General features: G+C 44.1%; 1 protein-coding gene across 1 annotated transcript; it reads left to right on the top strand.

The window, feature by feature from the left end:
- The first annotated feature begins 532 nt into the window (after positions 1–532).
- Positions 533–10,020, top strand: LOC103187703 (olfactomedin-like protein 2A). The gene is made up of 8 exons (XM_007907322.2): positions 533–719; positions 3,849–4,112; positions 4,605–4,712; positions 5,472–5,654; positions 5,989–6,244; positions 7,691–7,909; positions 8,314–8,499; positions 8,958–10,020. The coding sequence occupies exons 1-8, from the start codon at positions 651–653 to the stop codon at positions 9,557–9,559; spliced, it is 1,887 nt and encodes a 628-aa protein (XP_007905513.1). The 5' UTR covers positions 533–650; the 3' UTR covers positions 9,560–10,020.
- The last annotated feature ends 10,741 nt before the right edge of the window (positions 10,021–20,761 follow it).

Below are 20,761 nucleotides of genomic sequence, written 5' to 3'. Positions count from 1 at the left end.
CCGGGGGGGGGGAGCCCGGGGGAGGGGGGAGCCCCGGGGGGGGGGAGCCCCGGGGGGGGGGGAGCCCCGGGGGGGGGGGAGCCCGGGGGGGGAGCCCCGGGGGGGGGAGCCCGGGGGGGGGGAGCCCCGGGGGGGGGAGCCCCGGGGGGGGGGAGCCCCGGGGGGGGGGAGCCCGGGGGGGGGGGGAGCCCGGGGGGGGGGGGGGAGCCCCGGGGGGGGGGAGCCCCGGGGGGGGGGGGGGAGCCCCGGGGGGGGGGGGGGGGAGCCCCGGGGGGGGGGGGGGGGAGCCCCGGGGGGGGGGGGGGGAGCCCCGGGGGGGGGGGGGGGAGCCCCGGGGGGGGGGGGGGGGAGCCCCGGGGGGGGGGGGGGGAGGAGATGACAGTCCAGTGCAGTCCGCGCAGCCGCAGTGCTGCTGTGAGTGCAGCGCTGCGGAGCGCGAGGCGGTCTGTGCGCAGTTCGCTGTGTGCGGATCCCCGCGCTGTCCGCTCCCGCACTGCTCCGCTCCGCACTCCTCCCGCACTCCTCCCGCACTGCTCCGCACTCCTCCCGCACTCCTCCCGCACTGCTCCCGCCGCCTGATTCCTGGACAAGTTTTTGCACAAACTCCGAAGAGACGAACTGAACTGCAGCTGAATTTCAGATTTGAAACAATGCGGAAACTGCCGCTCATAGCGCTGTGTATCTGTGTCCTGTCCGGAGCCGTCACTGCAGCCACTCAGGTAACCGTCTGTGTCTGTGTCTGTGTCTGTCTGCACCGGTGACAGGCAGACTGGGGGTGATGGTGACAGGCAGACTGGGGGTGATGGTGACAGGCAGACTGGGGGTGATGGTGACAGGCAGACTGGGGGTGATGGTGACAGGCAGACTGGGGGTGATGGTGACAGGCAGACTGGGGGTGATGGTGACAGGCAGACTGGGGGTGATGGTGACAGGCAGACTGGGGGTGATGGTGACAGGCAGACTGGGGGTGATGGTGACAGGCAGACTGGGGGTGATGGTGACAGGCAGACTGGGGGTGATGGTGACAGGCAGACTGGGGGTGATGGTGACAGGCAGACTGGGGGTGATGGTGACAGGCAGACTGGGGGTGATGGTGACAGGCAGACTGTGCTGGTGTTTGGGAGCTGTCTCACTGATGTCAGCTGTCGGCAGTCAGAGCTACAGCTCGAATCCCTCCAATCTAACAGCTGAGCTTCTGTGGTTTAAACTCTCAGCTCAGTAACTCCGCCGTTCCGACAATATTTCTGCCAAACTTTTTTTTAATACATATCTGTGGCTTATCCAGCGTTCAAACAGATGCGATTTGAGGGATTGGCTTGAATTGTTTTTGGCTCCGAGCGGATCAGGGTCTGTTGACATTCCAGCTCTTCCTCATTCCAGTTGTTGAGCGAGGACATCCTTTTATGTCCAAATCCTTTGGTCGTTTATAAATAATAAGGAATAAATCTCATTTGGACAAAAAACAGTAAAATAGGGTTTGGGTCCATGCAGTACTGGAGTATGTTCTTAATCGCAATGGCATCCCATCTCAGAGTGCCACGGGGTGAGCTGGTGAGACAGGATCTGCCAACAGACATCTATGGAGGTGAACATAAAGCGAAGCCGATCAATGGCTGAGTGTTCCCGACTCAAGGTGCCAACGCTCTGGGTCCAACCCACAGCAACACCTTCCCTCAGGGCGGGGAAGCTATCGGGTGTTATATATATATATATATATGAGCCCAAGAGGGTGAGTGGTTAAATGACTATGGTCTTTTATGGCGCCATTTAGAAATAAGCATATTTACTGTCCTTACACAACTCCTGTGGACAAACACACGTCACCATCTCCAGTCCACACACTGCCCATTGAGGGAATCGCACATGGCTGAGGGCGGCCACACCAATGGCGGTGCTCTGGGCCGGGCTCTGGGCCGGGCTCTGGGCCGGGCTCTGGGCCGGGCTCTGGGCCGGGCTCTGGGCCGGGCTCTGGGCCGGGCTCTGGGCCGGGCTCTGGGCCGGGCTCTGGGCCGGGCTCTGGGCCGGGCTCTGGGCCGGGCTCTGGGCCGGGCTCTGGGCCGGGCTCTGGGCCGGGCTCTGGGCCGGGCTCTGGGCCGGGGACAGACAGGGCACACGGTCACATCAGAAGGAAAGCAATGATCGAAGTGAGACTGTGATGTTATAGGGGTTTGGCGCTCTGACGCGGCTGTCGAACTAAAACGAGACAGTAAAGAGATTTAACCAATCTACTCCCACCTGACGTTGCCCTGTGTGACAATTAAAAGAGAACTAGAAACATTTCCGATAATTATATTCCAAAGTCTCACATCAAACACACAATCTCACTGATTCTTTCTCCAAGGCAGCAGAAATGGAGAGAACAGAACAACAACAAGTACATTTGTATGCATCTTCTTCTAGTAATTTGAAACACTCTTTACCAACTAAAATTCAAATTCCAGAACTGTCCAGTGTCTTGGGACGTCCTCCCGACATGAAAAGCAATGTGTAAATGCAATTTGTTGTTGTTAAAACTTATGCCAATAATTCTCGGATTTTATGTATGGGTAAAATGTACTCTGCTCAGTAAACTCCGAATGCGCCTATTGTGGGTAATGGTCCCTTGAAAATCTATCCATTTTCTTTAATAGAAGTTTTCAAAATTATGAGGGGATTCAGTAGGGTGAACAAGGAGAAATTATTTCCGCTGGCGGGTGGGTCGGTAACCTAAGGACACTGATTTAAAATAGTTGCTAAAAGAAACAGCGAATTGTTGGGATCTTGGGATCATTGCCTGAAAGGCTGGTGGAAGCCAATTCGATAACAACATTTAAGAGAGAAGTAGATAATTATTTGGGGAGGACAAGTTTGCAGGGCTATGGGGAGAGAGCGGGGTTGAATTGGGTAGCTCTTTTCAAAGAGCTGACACAGACATGATGGGCTGAAAGACCTCCTTCTGTATAATTCTATGAATCTATGAGATGAATAGAACTACTTCAGTAAGTCCATCTCCTTCAAGATCTTTAAGAAAAAAAAGTGATGCAATAGGAGTCATCTTAAAATGAATGTAGATATAATCACTTAACGTTGCTGTGTAACCGAGAACATTGGCAACACGAGACAAAAGAGATTTAGGGTCTAGGTCTTATCAGAATTTCAATCATCTTTTAGCAGCATTGACAGGTTTAGGGGTTATTTCGCAGGTTACGCTTTCTTCAATTTAGAGATTGAATTTCAGGAATAGGATCATTTTTCTTTTCATAAAAAATGTAATGCATATCTCATCGCTGGATTGAAAGAGTTATTGAGTCCAACAATGTGAGGGAACGGGATTAATATATCATATCCTACCTTTAATTCAGAATTGATTCCGCTTTGACCTTAATTGAAACCCTTCACACTCTTGGGCTAAGCCAAGGAAGGCGGTTCAAACAAAGCATTGAGGCAGGGCAGAATAAAAGTTTATTAAACTGGATGCAATTACAGTATTTGCAATGGTTATTCTTTAAAACAGGAATACCGACGAGAATATTCACGTAAAAGCTCTCTTCAATGTGATTCTTTCAAGGATGTCTTATCCAGTGCAGCAGTGCAATGCTTTCATGTACTGTATCATCATGATCCTGACAAACTCTCTCTGAATCCCAAACTGTATTGGCCTCTGAATCAGATGGAGGGGAATCATTTGCAGCTAATTGTCCAGGTACAATCTGTGTTGGAGGTGTGGCAACAAAAAAGGAGGAAATTCAGGAGGGAATTTGGCCACACCTAACCCTGAACTGTTATTAATGTATGTCAGGGGCAGCTCAGATGTGCTGGCACTTTTTCAATATGGGATGCACAATAGATCTTTGTGTTTTATTGCACAGCTGTTTGGGGAAGTAGAGCCTGTTCGGACGGTGTCAGAGGGCTCTGACTGTCGCTGTAAGTGTATCATGCGGCCCCTGAGCCAGAACGCCTGCAGCCACGTCAGGAGCGGCACTATACGTGTTGAGGACTTTTACTCTGTGGAGACGGTGAGCTCCGGGACGGACTGTAAGTGTACCTGCATAGCACCCTCGGCCTCTCTCAACCCCTGTGAGAACCAGTGGAAGATGGAAAAGCTGAGAAAACAAGCTCCAGAGTTTTTTAAGGTACAGAGACACACAAAGCCAGCCTTAAGCCATCTTATGGAATGGAGGAATAGGTTCAATGGGCTGAATAGACCACCCCTGTTCCTATGTTCCAGGGAGATGCCTGCTATAGGTATAAAGCTCAGAGGTTTCCACTCCCCCAATTAATGGAGTCTAATTAGGGATGTGAAAAGGGTGGGGCACTGGGAGCGATCAGTGACTAGGAAAGTGTTTGTTTCGATGGCATTTTGCCATGTTAACTACCAGCCAGAAACCAGTTGAAAGTGGTAACAATATGCAAAACAATTTGCAAGAAATCATACAGTAAAAAAGATACTGTATTTCTCTTTCAGTTCCTGAGATGTGGAAACACTTGTGGTAAACAAGATAATAGTATACAACTTTTTTTTGAACAATGGTCCGAGCAGTGAGGCGTGAATCTTAAAGCAATACAGTACATCTGTACTATTGTTACCCAGTTCTTTCTAACTCTGCTTTCTGCTTTCCCTACAGTTACAGTCACTGGTTAATCTACTGGAAGGAACCTTGTACAGTATTGATATGATGAAAGTTCACTCCTATATACGCAGAGTGATGTCACAGATGAACAATCTTGAGGAGGTGAAATAACACAAATTAAATTTTCCTGCATTTAAATTGCATGAAAATCTCTTCTCACCACTAAGTGGGACGTGGAAGTATTCTTCACTTAATTTAACCTGCAGTTTGAGCTTCATAACCCAGTTGGGTTTGAAGTTAAAGATTCAGTTAACAGATCCACCTGCCACGTTCACCTACAAAATACAGTGACATTACACTGAGTCCTGGGAAGCACTTTACATAAGAACATAAGAATTAGGAGCAGGAGTAGGCCATTCGGCCCCTCGAGCCTGCACCGCCATTCAATAAGATCATGGCTGATCTATTCTAACTCCACCTACCAGCCTTATCCCCATATCCCTTAATCCCTTTATCCACAAGAAATCTATCAATCTCAGTCTTGAATATTTTCAAGGACTGAGCATTTACAGCCCTTTGGGGTAGAGAATTCCATAAATTCACTACCCTCTGAGTGAAGAAGTTTTTCCTCAACTCAGTGCGAAAGGGTTTACCCTGAATTTTAAGACTGTGACCCCTGGTTATAGTTTCTCCAACCAGGAGAAAAAGTCTCCCACTATCTATTCTGTCGTGCCCTTTAATAATCTTATAGGTTTCTATAAGATCACCTCTCATTCTTCTATATTCTAGAGAATATAGACCTAAATTGCTCAACCTATTCATTCATGGTTTTCTTGGATTTGCTACGTTTCGTTCTTCTTACAGGGATGTATGTCCATCTTTACGTGACAGACTGGATTAAATGGCCGCTTTGTGTTTCAGACCATCAAATCAAACCTGACCAGAGACAATGAGTTCATGAAGGAGAGTGTTCAGAACCTCACGATGCAGCTGAAGCGATATGAAAACTATTCGGACATTCTGCTGAGTGTCAAGAAGGAGGTCTCCAAGCTGGGGCTGCAGCTCCTGCAAAAGGATGCGGCTGTGGCTGACATCAAACAGCAGGTAGCAAGTACCTGAGACAGACCTTGCAGCCACTTGGCCCCAAAACTCTTGAATACTCTTACTCTATCCCTCCACCTTTCCCCTTCCTTCTCCGTATTCAATCGTGCCTGAAGACCTTCCTCTTCGACTATGCCTACGGTCACCTTCTCCCTCCCCCACGGCTTGGCATCGTGCTCCACCACTGTCAAGCGCTCTGGGACGCTACCCTGTGTGACAGGAGCTATGTAAATGCAAGTTGTTGTATTAGATCTTTAAAGGGGTTATGTTATTCTGAACGTTTTGTTGATCTCGCCCAGGTTTTCCAACACTAAAACCGGATGCGCTTTATTTTCAGCATACCTCCGGAATGATCGACAAGGCTGGAAAGAAATATTCAAATAAAGCCCAGGACAAGAAAAAATCTGCCCCAAGGAAAACTGCTCTTAAGGTCCTGAGAGAAAAACCTAAAGCAAAGAAGTTGGTCCCCAAAGTGAGAGTGTCCCAACCCACGCCCAGGCCCCGGGCTAGCTTTCAGCAGCCTGCCATTGTCAAAAGCATCACCTACTACAAAGCAGGCAGAACGGAGCATGCAGAAAACAGTGGCAACAAGAGTAAGTTGGGGAGAGGAACAACCCTTCTCATTTTTATACAACTTATTTCGAATTCAAGATCCTCATCCTCACCTACAAGACCATTCACGGCCTCGCTCCCTCCTGCCTCTCTGACCTACTATTCCCCTACTTACCCCCCGTACCCTCCGTTCCTCTGGCTCTGGTCTGCTCCACATCCCCCGCCCCAACCGCCCTACCATCGGTGGCCGGGCCTTCAGCCTCTCAGCCCCGAGGCTCTGGAACTCTATCCCCCAGTGCCTTCGCCGCCTCCTCCCTTTCCTCCTTCAAGGCCGGTCTCAAGACCTTTCTCTTTGACCTTCAGCTTTCAGCTCCCCTCTCGACTCTCTACCCCCTCCTCGCTCCCTCCCTTCCCTCCCCTCACCCTGACCATTTCCCCCCCAATGCTCGGGTCCTGACCCAACTGTACAGCGCCTTGGGACGTCCTCCCGATGTGAAAGGCGCTCTATAAATGGAATCTTGTTGTTGTTGTTATTTTAACTATAAATCAGCCAGTATGCTGAATTATGCTCCACATAAAAGATGGTGGTAATCAGCAGGGTTTTAGCTGTGATTCCATGCCAAATGTACAGCATAAATGGGGTTCAGGCAGCAGCAATCAGCCTAATATGGCTGATTAGCACTGCAAAAGGCCAAGGCCAAGGCATTCCAAAGCACCTCGCAATCTTAAGTCAACAAAGAGGGATCAGTTTATCTGACGTACGACTTGATTCAGTTCCCCAAGGCAAAATAATTACCTCGTGAACCATCAAGTTCCTAATTTCAGAGTTTAAAAGTAAAGATTGATGTATGGTGCTATGCAAAAGTAACATTTCATAAGGATACATTAAAAGAAACCCCAATACAAATGGAAACATTAAAGAACCCGAATTGGCATCTTTGAGGAATGAGACCATGAAACGGGATAAGACACGTCAGTTGTAAATACCAGCCAACCTTTTTGTTACATGTTTGATTTGAGCCAAAATAGTTGGTATTTTCAAATTAAAAATCAAAGAATGGGTCTGAGATGATGTCTGAACAAGAAATCCTCTGCAACCTTTGCATCATTCCACATGTGACACTTTTGAAGTGAAACAAGGTGTGTTTAATAATAATAATAATAATAATCCTTGCATTTGATATAGCGCTTTTCACGTCGGGAGGACGTCCCAAAGCGCTTCACAGAACACACTGTAAAGTGAATTGACTGTATATTTGTGGGCAAACGCGGCAGCCAATTGCGCACAGCAATGTCCCACAAACAGTCGTAGATTGAAAATGACCAATTTATTATTGTTTTTGGTTTTGGAGGGATTATTATTAGGCGTGTGGAGTAAGGAAACTTGCCCAAGGTTTCGCCCTGCCTGGAATTGAACTCAGGTCTCTTGCTTGCAAAGCGAGTGCTCTAACCACTGAGCTACAGGACTGTTTAAATCCTGCTTTCAGATAATACATCCAAGGGGATTTTACACTCTGAGGAACAGGAGTCAAGAGCTGCAGAAAATGCTCACATTGCACAGGAATCCTCTGATGTAGGCAGATTCTCAGAGAGTGTAACAAAACCATCCCCTGCCACCACTACCACTGCACCCACTGAGGCGACCATATCAACTTCTGCCACGATCAACAGGGAACCAACCATGTGGCCAACGGGAACAAGGAAAAGTAAGGTTTATATTCAACTTTTATTGATCTCAACACAAAATCAACCTTTTAATTTGTTACAATTAACCTATGTCTGTCTGCAACTGAAGTCAGTAAAGCACCTGAGTCTCAGTAAGAACAGATTTACTAATCGCTAAAGATCGCCTGAATCCTGAAAAAGAGAAGAAAGTTTCTCTCAGTGTCCTGGCTAACAAGCCTCTAGATGAATTGAACATTAACGTTCAACTTTTCACTGTTTGAGGGATCTTCCTATGTGCAAAATGGCTTCTATGTTTGTGTAAAATAATATAACATTGACAGTAAATACCTGTTGAGGGATTTAAAGCATGATAAGATGCTATAAAATGAAAGAAATGGCAATAGAAGATGCATCTTACACTCAAACTCTTCCCTCCTTCCTGAAGTTAAAGAAGCTCAGTGCGATGGCACTCTGTCAATGATTGAACCTCCTGAAAAACATCACAGTTACGGTCGCAATGAGGGGGCCTGGATGAAAGATCCAGTTGCTAAAGACGACAGGATCTATGTGACAAACTATTACTACGGAAATAACCTGGTAGAGTTCAGGAACCTCGAAAACTTTAAACAAGGTGAGGCACAATACAACATAAATTTACATTTATTTCGCCCCTTTCACATTGGGAGGATATCCCAAAGCGCTTAACAGTACTGGCTGGCCACCAAGCTGTGGCAAGAGAAGGTGGTTAGACAGCAACCAAAGAGCAATGGAGAAATTCTGTCAGGAGATGTGTCGGGCTCAGTAAACATGGTCTGTAGGTGTGCTGGTGATGAGGCAAAGGTGTGTAATGATCCACACTGAGTGATATTGGAGTCGCCCAAGTCCTTGCTTTAATCTGATCACGTGTGGAATGGTTGCAATATTGGAAAGGAGTATATATATTTTTTCTGGACCGATATGAGTATTTTAGTGCAATTATCAGTTATTGTGAACATAATTACTTTGAGAAAATATACAGAATGAGATTAGCCCAGTACCTTCAATATCTAGTACCTGCCCCTCCCTCTACATTGTCTTGTTTTGCTGCAGGTCGTTGGAGTAACCTCTACAAGCTCCCATACAACTGGATTGGAACAGGCCATGTTGTTTACAATGGGTCATTCTATTATAACAGGGCTTTCACTAGAAATATCATTAAATACGACATTAAACAACGGTTCGTAGCAGCCTGGACCCTTCTTCATGATGTCGTCTATGAAGACACAACACCATGGAAATGGCGAGGACATTCGGACATTGACTTTGCTGTTGATGAGAGTGGCCTCTGGGTTATTTACCCTGCCTTTGATTATGACAACTCCCAGAATGAAGTCATAGTCATTAGCAAACTGGATCCCATTGATCTTTCCATCAAGAAGGAGACAACTTGGAAAACGGGCCTCAAGCGCAACTCATATGGCAACTGTTTCATCATTTGTGGTGTTTTGTATGCAGTGGACACCTACAACCAGAGAGAAGGCCACCTCTCTTATGCATATGATACTCACACAGACACTGAAGCAGATCCCAGGTTACCGTTCATCAATGAATACACCTACACTACACAAATCGACTACAATCCTAAGGAAAAAGTTCTATATGCGTGGGATAATGGTCATCAGGTCACCTACGCAATTAGCTTTGCATTGTGACTTTGTAAAGAAACCCATCCCATCACACAGCACTTTTAAATTTGTCTTGTGTTCATTATTTACAAAGATTGGGGAATTTTGCACTTGGGTTAGCTGAAAAATTTATATGGACGAAATATCTTTTACATCTCTTGCTCTACGTGAGTCAATAACTAATAATGGTTTATAAAAATGTACGAGGATTTATTACAGGTTTTCCAGAGAAATGCCATGTAAGCTGCAAACATATTTCTTTTTTATTTCATTCCACTCAATTTGAAATAATTTTCATTTCATAATCTAGTATTTACTAGCAAATGACAAATGGACAGAACAAGCCCAACTTTAACAGATGTCAGTGAGGAGGACACCTGATCCCCATTCCTTCAGACCTGTCAGATTGGGCACTTTCAGCACTGTGCTCCAGAGTTAAAATCATAATAATCTTTGCATTTGATATAGTGCCTTTCACATTGCAAAAATGTCTCAAAATGGTTCACAGAATATACTGTAAAGTTAATTGATTATATTTTGTGGGCGAAACGGAGCAGCCAAATGCGCACAGCAGATATACTTATAGTGCAATTACTAAGTACTTTGTAGATGATAGCAGCAATCAACTTGTGCATAGTAATGTGCCATTAGCAGCCATGAAAGTGAATGACCAATTTTAATGACTTAGTTGATTTATTTGCATTCATATCAAGATTTAAGTGATTTGATCACATCTCTAAAGAAATTAGGCATATTTGACAAACCATCTTTCTTCAAAGTTGTGCAAAGCCTTGTAACAGTTCGGAAACGACGATCACTCGCAAAATTTACAAAAATTTACAAAATCACGATTCCAGGTTTACTACTGTGCAGTGCCTTAACCTATAATGTTAGTGATCTATCTGTCATGTAGTTAACTGGATAACCTGAATAACAGTCCTCACCTAAATGCTTCCTGTACATTAAGAAATCTACACAATCATACATCATTGTGAAATCCCCTCCAATTAACATTGTAAAAAAGGTTTGATGGAGGTCACAGAGCTGTAACAACCAGAATGGATTCAAATGTAACACAATATTTTGTTTTTAACTTTTATGATATAAATTAGATGATGGAAATCTATAGCAGGTTAATAGAAAGAGAAAAATAAGTTAATCTTTTGAGTAAAATAAACTTTTTGATCGATGTTTGTTATTTGTGGTGTTGTACCATTACAATAAGGCATCCTACCTAAAATATTAACTGACCTTACTCTTTCACATACGCTCAAATATACAACCATTCAGTTTCCAAACCAGCGCAACCAAATCATCATCAGCAGCAAGTTGTGTTCAATATGCAGGTGACAAACAACTCATAATGCTTACATCTAAACTGTCAATGACGTGGCTCAATGACAATTGTGTGATGGTTAACAATGTTCATGTCACGTGCCTCATATCAAATAAACTATTGTAATATTTTCCAAGCATTGGTGCAAAATATTTTTGCCAATGCCAATTTTAGTGGCTCCTTTTGTTCAGAGTAATGAAAGCTTTTCAGTCACTGGAGCATTCGTTTGACGGGAATATTAATCTATTATTTTTTCTGGTTTGTTGAAACTTCACAGCTCTAATCCTCACTAAGACTGAAATAATTCCTAGTCACTGGAGCAACAATTCAACTCTGCTTCACCACATACCATCTTAGTATCTAGAGGACAAGTGAAAAGTCCCACACTCAGCCAACAATAAGGGCTTTATTGATCTCACAAACCAAAAATTAACAGCATTTGGAAGGTTGCGAGAAGAAACTATTCTCTAGGATCTCGGGAGGTAGTGTCCCGTTCCAACCTGTAAGTTTTCAAGGAAATAAAGCAACCACATTGTCCTTGTGATCACTGATGATGGTTATGCCATCACATACTACATTTCCCTCCCCCAGCTACAGTCATAGATTTCCACATTGTATTTAATATCTAAGCTGTATATTTTCTCTTAAATTACAAACCTAACCCCTTGTTATATTGCAACCATTCTAAGTTGAAGCGAGCAAACGATTTCCCTTCGCAAATAATGGAATTTTTCAACATTTTTCTTAAATTTAAATTGCTCTAATCAGATTCTTTTTTGTATTTGTCACTTTTACTGTCTTTACAACAACAGAGTCAGAACTGGCATCACAAGATGGAGGAAATTGCTCTCAATAGGAGTAACCCCATTTGATTTCAAAAGTGACCTGCACAGGCAGTCACAATCTTCTAACCCTGGTGTGAATTTCTGGAGGAAAAGTGGCTATGCTCTTTTAAACACACAAACACAAGCTCTTTTATCTAGCCACCAGTATTTGCGCTTCCCCAATTAATCTAAATTGGGCTGCTTTCTTGACAATACAATAAGGGTGTCACTTTATTGTTATTTGCATTGACATGTTTTTGCATTGACATGTTATCCTCCTCCACAGCAGAAAAGGATATAACAATTCACTCCAAAAATCAAAGCCTCTGACCTTGGTATTATTAAATAGTTAGCATTCAAAGCAATGTACAGGATTTTACTATGAAGTAGTAAAAGTCTATTTGTAGGCAGTAGTCAATGAATGTACATGAATGCCCCACAACAACAACTTGGATTTATATAGCACCCTCCACGCCAGATGGTGTCTCAGAGTGCTTCACGGTAACGGATTCCGGGGCCGAGCCGGGGGGAGGGGGAGGAAGGTGACCAAAGGCGCGGTCGAAAAGAAAGGTCTTCAGCCGAGACCTGAAAATAGGAAGAGAGGGGGCGAGGCGAAGGGAGTGAGGAAGGGAGTTCCAGAGCCCAGAGAGGTAGTGGCTGAAAGCACAGCTCCCGAGGATGGAGCGGAGGACTCGGGGGACAAGGAAGAGGCCAGAACTGGTGGAACGAATGCAACAGGCACTGTTTTGAGGAGAGAGGTCAGAAAGGTAGGGGGGTGCAGAGAATTGGAAGGATTTGAAGACAAGGGTGAGGATCTTGAAGTCGATCCTCTCTGGGACGGGCAGCCAGTGCAGTCTGGCAAGGACTGGGGTAATCGGGGACCGGAGTTTGGTGCGGGTAAGAATGCGGGCGACAGAGTTTTGGATGACCTGGATTTTATGGATGGTAGTGGAGGGGAGACCGGTGAGGAGGGTGTTTGAATAGTCCAGCCGAGAGGTGACAAAGGCATGGACCAGGGTTTCAGCGGCTTTTGGAGTGAAGTATTGGCGGAGATGGGCGATGAGTCGGAGGTGGAAGAAAGCAGTGCTGGTGAGAGACCAGATGTGGGGGAGGAAGGATAATTGGGGGTCAAACCTGATGCCTAGGTTGCGTACGGATTCGGAGAGTTTTAGGGGAGGTCGGGTAGGTGGAGGAGGTGAGAGCCACAAACAGTCATGAAGTCAGTGACCAATTTTTATCTAGAGGATTGTTGGCCCAGGCACTGGGAGAAACTCACTTCTCTTTCCAAATACTGTAGTGTCCCATTCTTTCACATTCACCTGAACAGAAAGACAGAACCTTTGGTTTAATGCCTCATCTGACGAGGCAGCACTCCCGCAGCACGGCACTGGAGAAATTTAACAGCAGCTCCACATCGCAACCATAATTGGAAATGGGATTTAAAAGTCTTTAATAAGAACATGGGACACGTTTGCGGGTCTGAATTCCCTTCTTCTGTGCTGTAGTTCTGTGAACAATGGTTCTATGGTTCTAAAAGGAGTCAGGGCAGGTCAACAGGCATTTCATTTTTATTATTTTCTGAACCAAACAAGGTAATGGTATCCAGCATCTGCAGTATTTTGCGTTTTGAAGGTAATAGTATTGGTCTCTTTTGAAATTAATTAAATTCATGAGGAGACTTTCATGTAGAGGTTCTCCATTCCACTGAATGTAGAACGATCAGCACTGGGTCAAAATAATATTGATTTTTGGATTAAAGTGAACCATCTGCCTACAATCTAAACATCTTCCTGGCACTAAACAAACCCTGGACTAAGTTTCCAGGCAGAAAAACAACAGAAATTGTGCAAAATTATGAAACAACAGTCACACAAAACAAACCATTAATCCCCTCTGGCTCAATGGTGTCTATTCCTAATTCAACACTAGTTGCTTCCTGTTTCTGCTACAGGCACTGGCCCAAGATGCCATGTAAACATATTGTCTATGCTGATGGAAGATACCCAGAGGAAACAGTTTGTATTGGGTATTTAATTGTAAAAGGGCTTTTGTACACTTTTACTGTGTATAAGATTTGTAAATCAATTAGCAAACAGAAAAGCAGAAAAGTATGTAGAGCGGGATGTATGAAAGTAGCAGTCTCCTACGTGTTATCACACGACTGCTCAAGACTCGAGGCTTCTTTGCTTCTATTTGCTTTGATTAACTTGACAAAACTAATTCTTGTTCCAGAGAAGCAGATTTGTTTGTACAAATTCAACAGTTATTGCCTCAGGCTCCCTATAAACCATGAAGCCTCAGCACCTGGCTCGAGTTTGTTTAGTTATTCAAATGTGTGACTGCTGCCTTATAATGGAAAGCTTCTGTGTACAGTTCTTGTCGCTGCGACATAAGGGGACCGTCCTGGCCCTCGAGACAAAGCAAAGGAGACTTCTCGCTGCAGGATTTAGCACAGGCAATTGATTCTCAGAAAATTCTCATTTGAACACGTTAAAAACAAGACGTTGAAAAGATGAAAGGGAAGTACAGTGCAGAATTTTCAGATTCCTAATGTGCAATATAGCAGCTGTCGAAACATGGATTCCCGTGGCATGGATTCTGCCAACTGGAGGGTTGGTCTGTACATCTGTAAGATGGGGTAAGATTTCCCAGGAAAAATAGCTTTGAAGCTGCCAATCAGTTCCCGGACATCCCCGATTTACCCATGTGAGTCATGTCTTGTCAGTGGTCCAGCGGAAACACTGGCCAAAGAAGATTGGATTGCTGCACTGCTCAAGTGCTCACCAGCCATTACACACAGCTTGTATTTCACTCAGATAAGGTCAAGGGTCAATTGACAACAAGTGGTGCCTGGAAAGCCTCGGGTCTCCTGGCAGGATTGACGATGAAACTGGGAAATACAAAGCCATAATACTGGACTGGTCCTGCTGACCTTATCATCAAGCCCTTGTGGCTGCCCTGTACCGGTCAACTTGAAAAAATCAAAGTTTTTTCATATAAAATCCAGGCTTTTGTTGGAAAAATACAATATTCCCAGCTCCCAGGGGAAGTAAAACATGTGCTCACTGAGTAACTAGTAATCAAAACTCAGTTACCCCAACACTTCACAACATGTAATAGTTTATGACATTTTCCATTCTGAACCCAAACAATGTTTACAGTCTGCGAGTTGGCAAATGTCCACAGGTGCCAATTTGCTCAATATGCTATAGTTCTCTGAAGAAATGTCAAATTCCATTGACATTGACTCATTGCCCATTGGTGCAGAGGGGCCGCCTAATCCTTTGTTCTCTGCCATAATGCAACACAATTTAAGTTTGTGATGTGAAAGGACCATAACCCCTCTGGCCTTATCTGAAACTTGCTAAGATCGGCGCACAGTACAGTCATTTCCTAAATAAAACTCAAGGAAATGGTTCCAGTTTAGATCCAACATTCATCCACAAAACACACACGGTCATTGCACTTTACAGCGTATCCTTTGAAGCTTTATGGGATGTTCTCACGAGAAAGGTGCTATGTAGTAAATGTAAGGATTATTAATATTAACATAAAACAAATGAATTAAACTTTAATCTACAAAATCTATTTTTCGGCTCACAAATACTCAGCAGATGAGGAAACTGACTCTCTCAGTGTGGCTACAGTTGGGGAATTATAATACAGTATACAACGCACACACTGCTACACCCCTTATAGTGAATCCTGTAAAGTACATTGAGACATTCTCTTGACGAGAAAGGTGTTATAATCAAATGTAAGAATTGTTTTTAGTATTAAATTTGCTGAACACATGGCCTGTTGCATCCACTTTCTCTCGTCCCCCTCCTACCCCTCCCCCCAGTACTTGATCAGCTTTCCTCATCTCTGAAGCCCATTTTCTTTTATTCTGCCTGAACCCATGCAAATTGCCCAGCCATTAAATAGTTGTGTAGTAGGAGAGAGCAGAGATAATCAGAATAACATGGAAGAATATGCGTGCTGCATCTTGCAAAGCATTTAAACCCAGGTAATGACAGAAACTGAACATCGTCATTGTTTCAAACTGTTTCAAAGCCACAAACTGCCCATGTTTATTAGTCTTACTTTATGCCGGATTCATGGAACATAACCAAATTTAAAGCAAATACAGGAAGGAGCAATGTTAAATGCAATGCAAAAAACTTTAAAATAATTGTTTTATTTTGGTTCCAACAAACGGTTCTTTACAGAGTTAAATGTTTTTCACCCCAAAAGGGTCAAATATTTTGTGCTGAGGCCAATAGGATTACTGTATTATCTATCACTGGCTGCCCATGGAAGCCAGCGGAGTCTGTCTCAATGACAGATTGTCTCACACATAATGCAAATTGAGCTGCTGCTGTCATTAAAAGCTATTTTAGTTCTTCCACACACTGGAGCCACTGAAAATTGACTGTGTGGCTAATTTGATTAACTTAACAGCATTTTCCATCTTTATCTGCTCATCAGAAAACAAATTGAACTAACTGGTGTTTGAAGACAGGGGCTGGCATCTCATCTAAGATATGATGATGTTTCCCTTATGTGATATGGAAATAGTAGATATTTTGTTTGTTCACGGCTTACAATTGAAAAAAACAGGACAAAGAGAGACCATAATCGTTACTTACAGGTCACAAAGACTAGACATCTCAGTGAATCTTCTGTAACTGTCTGTACTTCAATCTAAGTGGCTCTTTGGGTGTGGAAGTCTCTCTGACTGAAGAGGGAATTTGTTGAAATTATGGTACTGCATCATAAATACAAGGACGTGCCTTAAGAGATTTCAGAAAAAGGAAGAAGTGATGGATTTCACATTGTGTAGAAATCTGAAGTTATTGAAAAAGAACGAAAGTCCAACTCTTGCACCAGCTGCAGAACACAATTTAGCTTCCCAACCACCGCCCTCCCCCACCCCGGACCACCACCCAAACCCTACCGAGCACAGCCCAGAAAGGGATGTAAAGGAAGAGGACATCCAGCATCATTTATAACCAGTTGCGCTGACTGACTGCTCCTTTAATCTCTGCAAGGAAACAATCAGTGATAGATAGATACCCTGCTGTCAATCCTACAGTGCCATGACCCTTGAACTAAAGCAGTTACTCAATCCGTTCAGAGCAGCATTAAACTAATTACAGGAAAAATCAAATAGGAACGTCTCTAACCTCAATATGAAGAAGGTCAAAGGGATCTCCTGTAAAAGCATCATGGCATGTCAAACATTCTTTTGTTAATGAGGCCTGAAAACAGGCATTGTTACAATGCCCCGTCCATTCACTGATGTTTGCCATTAGAACAGACATGGGCACATTTTATTATAAAACAACTATGTGTTAAATATGGCCAAACCAGACACAATAAAAAACACATTTATTAGTAAGAAAATAATTGTATTATGTCACAGTACATCAAAGCAGAATGTACAAAATTGATCTCACCAACTTAACAATGGTTTCTGCATCACAGGTTTAATAGCAGAGCAATGAGTAGAGATCTTTATGACAATCATTACTTAGCAAAGTGAGCTATAAAACTTCTATAAAACATTAACCCAAGAGCAGTTGGATGATCTTTCTCTCACCTCTGGCCTCCCAACTTCTCTCTCAAACACAATTGTTATTCTACTTGAAAATGACTGATCAAGGCTACTTGGAATTGAATTCTCCTCTTGTCCCTCCCAAGCTTCAAATCCACCATCTTACTCACTCTCCCTCCTGTATGGAAATCAATACTCATCACGTCACCTATTCTAACGGAAGCTTTTTCAGGATGTTTGGGGGTGGGAGGGGGCGTTGGGGGAGAGAGAGCAATTCTCCAGTCATTGGTAAACTTTCAGACCTTGGGGAGACTTGCATTCTCTGCTGGTCATAAATTTGCTGACCTTTGCAATATGAGTTTATCATGCAAAATCTAATTTAAAATACCATACTATCTAAATTGAACTCAGTTGAATAACATAACAGAAGCTAATAACAATTCTTGTCAGAAATTCCCTAACATTTAAGTCCTTCCAGATGGTTAAATTTGTTTATTCTGCAGTAAAATATAAACAATGCCTTTGCGAACAAAGTGAAATAGAATGTCTGCATCACTAAATTATACTCAGGATCAGCACAAATGTGGAATATTCATAAACTGTAAATCTGTAAGTAACGATATTCCATTTAGAAGGCAAGCAGAGCCTAGTTAGCATCAGGAATACAATAAATACACATCCATGCAATCATTTTGTTTGTTATTGTTTAAGTGAATAAATAAACAGAACTCAGCCCTGAGGGATTCCTCAGATTTGTTCCAGGGTCAGGTTTCCTACTATCTTTATCAGATGTCACTGTCATGAGCCAATATTTAATGTGAATCATTGTGGAAAAAGTATTATTTTCTTACACATACTGACCCAGATCAAACTCTGTACTCCCATCTCCGCAGTTCTGGCCCAGGCTCCACTGGCTCCCCATCACCCAACGGATCGACTTCAAGATTCTCACTCTCGTGTTCAAATCCATTCACTCCCTGGCACCTCTCTCCCTCTCCGACCTCCTCACTCCCCAATCCACCACCCGGTGCCTTCGCTCGACTGGCATCGGTTCCTGCTCGACCCTCGCACCCTTTGCTCCACCATTGGAGGACGTGCTTTCAGCCACTACACCCCGAAACTCTGGAACACTCTAGCTGTATCCCTCTGCCTTGGCCCCTCTCTCCCCTTTTTCAAGTCTCACCTTAAAACCTTCCTCTTCAACCATGCTTACTTCCCCATCCCACCCCCCTCCAGCTTGGAGCCAGGCTCCGCCACTGTTAAGTGATCTGAGTTGGAGGGCGCTATATAAGTGCAAGTTGTTGTTGTTGGTGTGGTCAGTTTACAATATTTCGGATGTGAACTATGCTCAATACAGAATTATGGATCTCAAAAATATAACTGGTTGGGGAAACTGTCCATTGTGTGGGAATCCTAATCACTGGAGATGAGAGAAAAACAGAACCACAAGGTTAGTGTGGAACCCAAGACTATTTGTTCTATGGGAAATAGAACTTTTCCTAACTATTTTGCTTCCTCTGCTTTATATGGAGACCTGTAGCTCAGTGGTTAGAGCACTCGCCTTGCAAGCGAGAGACCTGGGCTTGATTCCGGGCAGGGTGAAACCTTGTGCAAGTTTCCTTACTCCTGATAATAATCCCTCGAAAAAAAAACAATAATAAATTGGTCACTTAAATCCACGATTGTTTGTGGAACACTGCTGTGCGCAATTGGCTGCCGCAATTCGTCCACAAATATACAGTCAATTCACTTTACAATATATTCTGTGAAGCGCTTTGAGACATCTTGAAGACATGAAAAGCGCTATAACAAAATGGAAGGATACTATTTGATTAGCCTTTAAATAACAAAAGAACCTAGTAATATTTTCAGCCTCCATGACCATCAATGAAAACTCAGGATTGCAAATCGTTTTTCAGCTGGGTGTCTGACACATGAGGAAACCCATCGCCATGCATAAGAGTCTTCAAACCAAACAGAGTCCATGCAACTCACCTCCGCATGGAAATTCGTGTCTATTAAATTGGAATGTGCACTCTCCTCCTGGAGGGATACATCCTGCTTACCTAATTCTAGAGAGTATTAGGCATTGCTGGCAAGTGTCAAGACTTGGGGACCCCAGAGTGTGCGTTGGGGTATCTGCTGAAGTCAGCTGACCAGCTAAAACCCCATTGAAATTACTATTTGGCAAGCTTTCCCATTGCTCGTCTAAGGACTAATGGGTAGGGTGCTCGAACCACCCATTATGGTTTTGTATTACAGCGTTAACAGGTGCTGAGTGAAAAAATCCTTTTCCCCGGTGACCAATCTTCCCCTCCGAATCTTGCCGACGAGCCAGACTGACAGTCTGTCAGCAGTCCCCAGGAGTACACAATTTTACAGTGGAGAACTATGTCAAATAGTGCATTCCTGATTCTCCTCTTAGAATAAACAATTCTGCATATTTCTCTGTAGGATATCAAGTCTGGAACAAAAAGAATGAAACAGTCATCACATACAGAATTCCGTGTTATGGTGGAAAATCTGCAATTATTTTCAATCAGTGTTGGACAGACAGCTGGTCATCAGTAACAGTGGGAACCTGGTACAGATGAGGATGTTTGATGTTTGTTTAGGTACAAATCCAAGTTAAAGCATTAAGTCTATATTAAAATTATATCACCTTCTAACTATAGATAACATGAAAGGCCATTTGTCATTAGTCTGTTATTTTCCAGTTAGTCTGTTATTAGCTGTTAGTCTAAGGAATTTAATGCAATCACTTGTGGTTTTCAACGCCTGTTGACAAGTCATCGCTCCGCTTTATATTGAGGGACACATTAGATTGTTTAAAACAAGTTTTTTTTATGTAAACAGGACAACCAGTGAAGGACAAGATTCTGTCTAGGTTGTCAATTGTTGGCGTTCCTGGATGTTTTGCACTCCTTGTTTGTTATTATTGATTAGGATGCTGTGGGATGTCAGGAATGCTCTGCACACCATGATGTAGTCCTTGCCAGACTGCACTGGCTGCCTATCCCAGAGAGGATCGATTTCAAGATCCTCACCCTCATATTCAAGTCCCTGCACTCCTCTGCTCCACCCAACCTCTCTGACCTCCTCTCTCCTCAAAACAGTACCTGTTGCCTTCGTTCCTCCGGGTCTGGCCTCCTCCTCGTCCCCTGAGTCCTCCGCTCCACCCTTGGCGGCTGTGCTGAAGAGCCACTATGCCCCGAGGCTCTGGAACTGCCTTCCTCACTCCCTTCGTCTCGCTCCCTCCCTTCTCATTTTCAGGTCTCTGCTGAAGATCTTTCTTTTCGACCGCGCCTTTGGTCACCTTCCCCCCCCTCACCCCGGCTCGGCTCCGGGATCCGTTACTGTGAAGCGCTCTGAGACGCCGTCCAGCGTGGAGGGCACTATATAAATCCAAGTAGTTGTTGTTGTTGTTGTAGTGGTGCTGAATATAAAGAACATTCATTAAGAAAAAAAAGCTACCCCTCTGCTTGCAAGTTAGAAGGATAACTTTGATTTGAGAAAAGTGGACTTTGCTG

This window comes from Callorhinchus milii, unplaced genomic scaffold, assembly GCF_018977255.1.
Source record: "Callorhinchus milii isolate IMCB2004 unplaced genomic scaffold, IMCB_Cmil_1.0 Scaffold8, whole genome shotgun sequence".
NCBI lineage: Eukaryota > Metazoa > Chordata > Chondrichthyes > Chimaeriformes > Callorhinchidae > Callorhinchus > Callorhinchus milii.
The sequence above is the reverse complement of the archived record's forward strand: the minus strand, read 5'-3'. Positions and strand labels throughout refer to the sequence as shown.

Excerpts from the sequence above, each read along its gene's own strand:
- LOC103187703 (XM_007907322.2), top strand. The coding sequence starts at position 651 with ATGCGGAAACTGCCGCTCATAGCGCTGTGTATCTGTGTCCTGTCCGGA. Across the intron at positions 4,713-5,471 it reads AGATGAACAATCTTGAGGAG|ACCATCAAATCAAACCTGAC; the intron begins GTGAAATAACAC and ends TTTGTGTTTCAG. Across the intron at positions 5,655-5,988 it reads TGGCTGACATCAAACAGCAG|CATACCTCCGGAATGATCGA; the intron begins GTAGCAAGTACC and ends CTTTATTTTCAG.